General features: G+C 43.8%; 1 protein-coding gene across 2 annotated transcripts in view; it reads right to left on the bottom strand.

Moving 5' to 3' along the window:
• Positions 1-799: 799 nt before the first annotated feature.
• The window catches only part of LOC103135104 (ankyrin repeat and IBR domain-containing protein 1-like), a 25,987-nt gene continuing 16,846 nt past the window's right edge, over positions 800-9,940 (bottom strand). Inside the window, exons 14-21 of one of the 2 annotated variants that reach the window (XM_007547707.2) lie at positions 8,516-8,602; positions 8,354-8,420; positions 8,113-8,258; positions 7,848-8,026; positions 6,881-6,932; positions 6,652-6,708; positions 6,375-6,498; positions 800-4,834 (exon numbers count right to left, since the gene is read on the bottom strand). In XM_007547707.2, the coding sequence (XP_007547769.1) occupies positions 3,543-4,834; positions 6,375-6,498; positions 6,652-6,708; positions 6,881-6,932; positions 7,848-8,026; positions 8,113-8,258; positions 8,354-8,420; positions 8,516-8,602 (2,004 nt within the window). In that variant the 3' untranslated portion in view covers positions 800-3,542. The remainder of the gene's footprint in view (positions 4,835-6,374; positions 6,499-6,651; positions 6,709-6,880; positions 6,933-7,847; positions 8,027-8,112; positions 8,259-8,353; positions 8,421-8,515; positions 8,603-9,940) is intronic. The other variant, XM_016669292.1, reaches the window with a different exon arrangement.

The raw sequence follows: 9,940 nt of genomic DNA on the forward strand, positions 1-9,940 counted from the left end.
ACCTGCGCTGCTGCCGCCTAGTGGCAGAAGGATGAACACAAAAAGTTCAAATTCGCAAGTTTTTACTATAATTTGTTGAATAGGTCTTTCACATTTAACCTCCGAATGGACAGGCACATAAATACTAAAGGTAATTAAAAACTAATTTATTACCGGACAGTTTTGTATTTTTTTAAGGACGTTCGTCAAGTCAGTTACATTCATAAGCAATTAATATTTTCCATCTTATTACATTAAAGCCACCATGTTCAGAATATTTTGTTGGGATCTTATGTAATATAATGACACAAATTAACACATTACTGTGGAGATATATACACATAAAAATGGGGGGGAGAGAAATGCAAAGGGGTGATTAAAGTATCTCTGATCAACTTCCCTTTTTGATGTTGGACAAGTGTGCACTTGAAAGCTTGTTTTGGTAGATTCCAACTTGACAACTCTTTAAAATAAAGATTTATGTGTGTAGGCAACACTAAATCTAAAAAGCAGCTTCTTGACAGACACACGTTACTAACTTACTTTTCTAAAAGTAAAAGTGCAACACCTTGGTTTTTAAGTACGTGTTAAAATAAAGCTGTGGAGGTAAAACCTAATATCAGCCAATTCATTAGTTGACTGTAATCAATTTACTACAATTGATTTACTATCGTCTCAGAATCAGTTCTACAGAGGCATTGGCTCCTTTTGTCCCCACCTCCTCCTTTAGAACCGTCATGATCAGCACATTTCTAATTAAGATCACATGTTTGACCTGATTACATTCTTGTAGTTGGAGAACTCCAGAAAGACACAAAAACACATTTTCAGTTCTTTTTTATTGAGTAAACTCTGCACTGACACTTTCACTTGTAGATTTGGCCACACATCAAACCTTTCTTGAGACCAGGCGGGAATGTATCAAGTAAAATCAATGAAGAGTGCAGTTTCTTTCTTCTTTTTCCCTTAATTTATGAAGTTGTTGGTTCAGCGCAATAAATCAAGAATACAGTGAGAGGGGGCACCAAATGGCACTGGACAATTATTCAACACAAACAACCCTATTCTCATGTAGAAAAAAAACAAAAGTAATAATCATTCTACTCCACCTGCCAGCTGTGCTGGTGTAAAATGAAGACTTCAGGTTCAGTGCTTCCACTGCTCTACGACACAAGAGAAAACCGACCTGTAACCTGAAACGTTACGCCTCGCACCGGTTCCTCCGACGTCGCGACAATCGACGTTAGCCGTTTCATTTGGGGTTGTCACGTCAGCTGCATCGGATCTCGAGCCATGAAAGTTTGATTAAAGCACCAAAGCGTCTCTCACCACAGCGGGCAGTGTTTGAATCTCCTGTAAACATTACAGCAGGGAATAAAATGACGCAATGTTCTAGCCTGAGCTAATGAAACAAACTGAACATTCAGATAAACCCGCTGCTCATTTGTAGTGTGAAAACCCTCCTAAAAATCAACCTCGTCACTGTGGGGCTCATTTAGGACAAATGAGTATTTAAAGCGGCGTTTCCTCCGTTTTCTTTAAATAAAATCTTTGCTCTGCAGGTTTAAAAAGTGAAAACTATAATAAATATAAACAAATACAAGATAAAAAGGCACACAGACCAATAAAACTCTGGCCTTAACTCTTGAAAAGAAGATCATCTCTGTCTTAATTCATAAAGGATAAATTACAGTAAATTCCCGTCCCACGTCTAATCAATTACATCAAACTGTACCAGTCAACAGCAGTGGAGTAGATATGATCTGCTTTACAGTACATTAACTATAACTTTGTCTCCGCTATTATGTGCAAAACTCTTAAATCAAGCAGAACATAGCAAATTAAGTCGCTTGAGGTGTTTTTCCTCTTAAATGTCAGAAGAAAATAATGCATTTAATGACTTTTGCTGTAGTGTGAATTTCTTTTCTTTACAAGCCTCAACATCAAAGTTAAAATAATGAGCGTAATTAAGTTAGATATCAGCATATAAGGCGATGCGTGTTATTCCCCTATCAGAATTACAAGATGGCAAAAAAAAAAAAAAAAAAAAAACTCCACTCAAATAACGTCTTTAACCATTTCACATTATATTGTTTTACATTTTGATTCGCTGGAAACTTGCCTTTCAAAACAACTCGCCTGAATGCGTCATAGCTGAGATTTACTTTGAAATTATGCAAATTTTAGAGTTTTGCAAACAAAAATTACGAGCCAAAGTGAGTTAAATGCAGCTTTGATCAGAGGTTTACACAGACGCACCACGGTGCTCTAAGGCTGTCATATTAATTTGGGGATTCAATAATTAATCTTCACATTTTTGAAAATCATAACATGGGACACAAATTCAGTTTTAAAAACAAAGTCCGGGTGGAGACGTCTTTTCTTCGGCTCAAATATGAACAAATATTCACACATATTTAACTGCATATGGAACAGACGGCTGCACTTCATTTGTATGCTTTTTCAAGCCATCGACAGCTGCTATTGTCACAGCTATAGCTAGCTAAATCACTTAGCTAGCTAAACCATTAGCTAAACCATTTAACTAAATATTGGGGTGCATTAACATATTTGAGCCTGGATGTATAATTCTGACCATGATTGCTGTTGAGAAAATCTCTTAACTTATTCATCTACTTCTTGGTCCAATGCTCCTAAAAACGGCCTTAAATGGCATAAGGAGGAGCATTGTTGTGATGACGTGCTGAAGGTGGGAGTGTTGGAAAGTGTTGGAGCTTCTTAAAGAGACAGAGGCCCAATTTCAAGGTGCCAAATTGCAAAGTTTGACATATGCAGCATTTTGATAAAAACTGAAAGTAACAGTTACTTGACTGGGTTATAAAATGGCATTATGTGCCTGGAAAATACACACTATTGCCCCTTGCATAACTATTCCAAAGTGTGAAATAAACTAAATAAATAAATCAATTAAAACCCCAAATAAATAGGACCAGTCCTCCATGATGAGTATATGTAAACTCCTCTATTCTTCAGATGCACTGAAATGATTCTTTCATCTGAGAAGTGCCTTTGAGCAAATCAGTCCACCGTGAGAAGGGATTCGACTTTAAACGTCCCTGCAGCAGAAACACAACAGTACAACATAAGAGCGATGCAGGAGCGATCAGTGTGTTGGCACCAACAACAGGCACGGGAATCTGAAGTAAGCCCCTCTGATTGTACAGCGCACCCATCGGGCTCCGGGTTTACAGCAATCATCTATAATCAGTCAGTCAGTCAGTCAAGTGTTAAAACATGAGGCAAGTTTGGATTGCAGCACCAACACTTCATCCCTAAACTCAGGAAATAAATATGAGAAGCTGGAGGATAAATAATGGCAATAATAAAAATAAAAACCATGGTTCATGTGTTTTGATATCAACGGATTTTCTTTCACCTAATCTGAAACTTTTGTTGTTGTTGTTTTCATGAATAATTGGTTGTCTGTTTCTGGAGCAACAGACAGAAAGCACTTGGACTGTCCAACCTGTGTGTGACATCATCTTTAAATACAGTATGGTACATCCGGCAAACACTCTGATCGGTTTCCTCTCTGCTCGCCGTCACACCAAGTGTTCCTGCTCCTCCCACTCCTCCGGTGACCCGCCGCCCTCCAGCTGCAGCACGGTGTCCGCTTCGCTCTCCGCCGCCGGGTCAGCTTGGCCATGTGACCGCGGGTGTGTGTGCTCTTCGTCCAGCGACAGGTCCGACACACACCCTGCGCTCACACCCTCCTCTCTGACGTCTGTATTTTCCAGCTCCAGGGAGTCGGGCCTCTTTGGGGCCTCGCGGCCGCCGCCGGCTGCGCCCTCCAGGGGCTGCCAGACCGGTGCGGCGGTCCCGTCCTTCTCGGCGCCGGCGTGGGTATCGGGGGAGGAGTCCGTTTCTGTGGTGGGCGGGGACGGGATGAGAGCCAGGTTCTGGGGGTTGTTCTGAGGGTTGATGTTGTTGTTGAACCAGGCCATGATGTTGTCCAGCAGCTGAGCGCTGGCCGTGGGGTCCAGGGCCTGCAGGCTCTGGGGGTCGCTGGGGGTGAAAGGGCCCCCTGGTGGAATCACCGGGGAAAGCAGCAGCTCCGCCTCCAGCTCCGGCGACGGGAGGCACAGCTGGACAGGAGGCTGGGGCTCGGACCGGGGCGGGTCCAGAGCATAGGTGGAGGGATGTTCGGCGGTGTAGGAGCTTCCCGGCAGGTAGGAGCGCTCCGCTTCGTCCGGATCCCGGCTGTACACGCCAGGATGGGGGGGGTTATGAGTGCAATCCAGCGCACAGGAGGCAGTGTGTTCACTCTCAGCCGAATAGGAGCCGCAGTAGCTCGGCTCTTTGCTGTCATGATGGGGGTCTGTGACGGCAATCTGATCCAGACCGTCGTGTGGAGTCGATGTGTTCTGGTCCGGCCTGTGGCCGCAGTCGCTGTAAGGAGCGGCGAGCGCGGCGCGGCTGCACACCGGCTCCGGGTCCATGTAAGGAGTGGTGATGTTCCCCAGCTTCATAAGGCTGTCTCCCAGCTCCAGCAGCTCGGCGCTGAGGGTGGGAGGAGGGGGCGGCAGGGGCAGGGAGCTGAGCACGGACGGCTGAGTCGTGGTGGAGTCTGTCCTGTTGGGGGGCCTAGGGGGGTCCAGCAGGGAAGCGGGGAAGGAGGGGCCACGGGCTCCCGGAGGGTCCTCCATGTTGAGGGAATGCAAAGCGACGTCGGCCAGATCACCCGCCGTCCCCGGCCTCCTCTCCGCGCCGCCATCCGGGCCCTGCTCTCTCCGGGACTCCTGGAGCGACAGCTGGATGGCGAGGAGGATGTTGGGGTCGTCTTCGTCGAGGGAGCCCAGGGCTCTCCGGCGACCTTCAGTCCTCTCTGCTGGATCTGAAACGAACGGCGAGAAGGAAATATCATGGTGAAACGAGGCCTGATGCGCTCCACCGGATTATAAATCGATCCCAGTGATTACAGCATGTGTGTGCTTCGATCGGACCAGAGTGATGGAGCAATAAAGTAAAATCCTATTTGCTGGCTGTCTGCTGCACTGACAAACCAGTTATATATAGAGGCAAGGATAGAAGTTGCATGAGTATTTGTCAAAATCAGAGAACTGCCCCCTTTATAGTAAACCACACAGAAACCTGCACAAGATTCAAGCTTTTCGTGGTAAAATATACAATATTCATGCTTCTTTTGCCTTTTTACATTAAAGTTGATCTATTCTGCTTCCTCAAAGAGGATAGGATAGGTCTATTGCAAAAACAAAACAGGTTCATGACTTTTTTTTTAACCAAATCATTGTTAGGTAATGAGATTTTAGTCTGATCGGTTCTGCTTTTGAGCTGTTTTAGGGTCTCTTGTCACTTTAAATCCAATTAATCTGCTGCTGGCCACGCCCTCACAACTCTATATGTACACGTGAAAATGGCTGCAAACAAGATACACAATTATGAAAAGCATTAGTAGAGCCTCCTGCACTACCGGCAAGAATGCAGCAATAGGTTTCTGAATAATAAGTCAACAAAAAACACTTGTTTATTCCAGTAGCCATTGTACAGTGCATATAGCAATAAAACCAGCTGACCAAACGTGCCGGTGCTCCGCAAGTTGATGCCCAGCGCTCCTCTGGGGTTGCTAGGTAACAATACAGCGCCCATTGATTGTAATTTATCAGTTTTTGAAATGGCTCATTTTCCAGACCCCCAAAAACTTGTCTGGGTGGTTCTTCAGCACTTAGACTGTTTATAGAAATAATTGAGACACAAACGGAAGTATAAAAACATACAACAGGTGAGCTATGCATAACAGGTCCCCTTTAAAACTATAAACCTCAGAGTATTTTATTGAGCTCTTATGTCATCACCAACAGCACTCCAAATTTGGAGGTGGGGTGAAACTTTCCGGAGAGGCATAACGAAAGCTATTGTTGAAAGAAAGTTGGAAAATGTTCCTGTGGGAGATTTAGAAACACACATAGATGTAACCTACCATCTGCTGTGTAGAGCTGATTGAAGGACAAACAGATTAATAAATACAGAACTGTCAAGGCAGAAAACCTGTTTGGAGGCTGCAGAAGACTTGAGACACTGGGGCGAGGTTCACCTTAGCAGGACCGCGATCCTGAGCACACGGCCAACCAGAGCTAAATCCAACTAATATTTTGTTGCTAGACCTGAAAATTAATGTTCATAAATGTTCTTCATCCGACCTGATTGAGCTCGAGTGGTTTTACGGAGAATATTTATGAGCAAAGCTCCAAAAGATCACTACAAGTGTTCACTCTGCTTTACGATTATGCACTACTCTCTGTTGACCTTTCGCATCAAACTTTCATCGAGTGCATCTCGTGATTCTAAGCTCACTAAATGTGAAGAATTCAGGTGGATAAAATGGCAGAGAGTGTGTGTTAAAACTGCTGCCGGACCTGTGTTATCGCTCCTCCTGCTGGTCTCCGGCGTGTTGCTGCTGCTTCTGAGGTTGTGCAGACTCAGCATGTCTCCTCTGCGTCGCGGTCTGTGTCTGCGCCGGTACTGGATGTCAGCATAATCCTGCAAAGAGCCGTCACCGCGTTAGCCCATTACAAACAAACGCCAGGGCAGGTGTCTCATAAAGTAGTTCATAACGAGCAGGCGTGCAGCCGCAGGGGAGCAAAATATAGGCCATGCATTTGCACTTTGTGCCAGGGAACTATGGTACGTTACCTGCGACTGTCTCTCTCTGTGATCTCCTGCTCCCAGTACAGAGTGACGGCTTCCCATCTTAACACACATAAGCACACTATGTCAGCTGCAGTCATGCTGTAGCAGGACCTTCATGCAATGGCAGGTCAGTAACGGTAAGCTTAGGAAGCACAAACGCAAAAGTTTAGCTGATGAAAAATGTGACAAAAGCGTGTTTTTTTTTTGTTTGTTTTTTTTTTTTGGCAACTACCTCAGGTGATGCAAAGCCAAGGTACTCCCAGTCCCAGGATCCTCCAGGGTAACTGCAATACAGATTCATCCAAAAGGTTCCCCACATATTTTATACAGTTTCAGACTTAAATGGCTCATTTCAAAATAGAAAAAGTTTGATATGAATTATGGTAGACATTTCTAGGTGACGAGCTTTAAATATGCAGAAAAAACCCAAACAATCCCCCCCTCAATAAATAAATAAATAAATAAATAAATAAAGCTACAAGGACAAGACAGGAAGGGGAATAGGACACATGGGAGAGAATGCACAACAGAGGAAAATATCTAAGGAAGGACAAAAAAAGACAAGAAAGGAAGGAAAGCAAGACATGAGGTTGGGAGGAAGGAGAAATCAAAGAAAAGAAGGAAGGAAGAGATGAATAACAGAAAGAAACGACAGACAAGGATGTGATGTAGGACACACAGGGAGAAGGAAGAAAAAGGACAAGAGAATAAGGGAAGTGGGACATAGAATAAAAGAAAGGAGTAACAGAACAAGGAACGGAGACAGGGAGGGCCCAAGAATGAGAATAAAGGCAGAAGACCACTAGGAAAGTAAGAGAGGAATAAAACAAGTAAGAAAGGATAACCCAGAAAAGAAAGGAAGAGTGGACACTAAGATGGAAGGGAGAACAAAAAGAAAAAAGAAAGAAAAAAGGAAGGAATTGAGGACACAAGGAGGAAGGACACAAAAACTAAGTGAGAAGGACAGAAGGATGGATGAAAGGTAAAGATAGAAGGAGCACCGGAGAAAGGAACAGAAAGACAACGATGTATGGACAGGAAAAAAACACAGAAAAGGGAATAAAGAAAACCAAATATTTTGCCATGCTCCCACTTTCCTTACCCATATTTATGCAGGCCTGTGTAGCAGTTCCATGTTCAGTGAATTTCAGATTAAAGCAACAAGAACGACACTGTTAACAAGCAGATTTGTCGCTTACTTCCTGCGGGGCGGATCGGGAGAGTCGTTGGGAGCGACGCCGCGGGCCACGGACGCCAGGAACTCCTGCCGCTTCTGCTGCACCAGCCGCGCCGCGCTGATTATTTTGTGCCGCGGCGTCCTGAGGTACGGCCGGTTGACCTTCTGAGCCAGATCCTCCACCACCATCTCCAGGTCCGTCTGGCGAAAACAAGGGGGACAGGATGAAAAAAAAAAAAAGAAAATCCCTGAAAGGTTTCCCCGTTCTGGACATTAGTCAAGAGTACCTGCATGAGTTCAAATATCTCCTTCTGCGTGCTGCCCTGCTGCAGAAAGAAGCCGTACGGGTAAGAGCACTTCAGCACACGGCGCGTCTTCAGCAGCTCGGTCACGCCGTCCTCAATGAAACGGGTGTCTGGAGGAGTGCCCTCACCTGGAGCCGGACAGATACGCTGTAACTCAAGAACGTTCGCCCAGCTGGTTCCGCTGCATAGGCAGGATCCAAACGGGCAAAGTTCAAAGACTCACGGCTAATGAAGGCTCTGCTCAGCTGCTCCATCTTCTCTTTTGCCGTTTTCAGCAGCTTCTGCTCCAACTGACCCACAGAAAGGGAAAGGATGCACAGAGAGCATTTAAACATGAAAAGCACAGCACATGGACGTGCTGATCGTTAAAGCATGCGCTTAATACCTTGTAACTGTGTTCGTGGTTCTTGAAGCGAGTGTAGTAGTGCATGAAACGGTCCAGCTCCTGGAAACTTTTGTGCTTCTTTTCTGCCTGGAAACAAATAAATAAAAATACTCAACCTCATTTGTAAATGTGCGGTAGTGTATTAGCACATTAAATTATGTGAGGCGTTCGCACATCGAGTCCCATCAACGCTGCATATGAGCCAGGATCTCGGATTGTTTGAACGCTGCTGGATCGTGGGAAACTTTAAGAACTCTTATTAGAGTAAAAGCAAGTATGGCATTATTTCACACTTTGAATCGGCACTTAGGCTTTCTTTGCCATTTTCCTGATTTATCTACGCACCGTGCTACCTCTGCTGGCATAAACAAAACCATTTTCCGAGTACTTTTTCAGGCTCGTATAGCTTTGCTGAATAGTTAGGTGTAAGTTAGCTTCATATTATTTAAACTATACTAAGATATTTGCCCTAGAAACTAAACCAAAAATGAATATCTTTGATCTAATTCTGTGTTCTCAAACCACTTTTATTCTGGTTTGAGAGAAGCCTAAGCAAATCGTCTTTTAATAGGTGACAAGTGATTGTTTTGCTAATGTGGATGTAAATATGAGTAAGGGAAAGCACACTGTGACGAAGAGCCCTGTTTTACGGAAGAGGATTAGGGCCACTGGAAAAAAAAAACAGTTCTGACTTTAATCTCAGAATTCTGAGAAAAAATTCTGAATTCTGACTTTTTTCTCAGACTTCTGAGATTAAAGTCAGAATTTTTGGTAACACTTTGTTTGAAGGGGTGTTTATAAGACTGACATGACACTGTCATAAACATGACATAACACCTGTCATGAACATGAACAAGTCTTTATGAATGTTTATGACAGTTGTCATGAAGTGTCATTCGGTAAATAATGACACTTTTAATGCAAAGTTGCTCTAAAAGTTGCATTGAAAGTCCATTAAAAATGCCAACCTTGCATTAAATTATCATAATTTACAAAATCATGCAAAGTTAGCACTTTTAATGGACTTTTAATGTCAACTTTTAGAGCAACTTTGCTCTAAAAGTTGACGTTTGCCGAATGACACTTCATGACAACAGTCATAAACATTCATAAAGACTTCTTCATGTTCATGGCAGATGTTATGTCATGTTTATGACAGTGTCATGTCAGTCTTATGCACACCCCTTCAAATAAAGTGTTACCGAATTTTTTATTTTTTTTCCCCCCATTATTTTTTTAACCCTCTTCCGTACTGTCTTAAGCTGAGAAGAAAAGAGCAGTTTTTTTTTCTTCTACCTCCACAGTCATCTCTTTGGACTGCTCTTCTAGCTGCTGAATGACCTCATAGCGAGTGCAACGATAGTAGCCTCCTGTGGACGAGCTGTGCTTCTTCCACTCCTCCAGGCATATCCAGCAGAAATCATA

Source organism: Poecilia formosa, unplaced genomic scaffold (genome assembly GCF_000485575.1).
Source record: "Poecilia formosa unplaced genomic scaffold, Poecilia_formosa-5.1.2 Scaffold21, whole genome shotgun sequence".
Classification (NCBI taxonomy): domain Eukaryota; kingdom Metazoa; phylum Chordata; class Actinopteri; order Cyprinodontiformes; family Poeciliidae; genus Poecilia; species Poecilia formosa.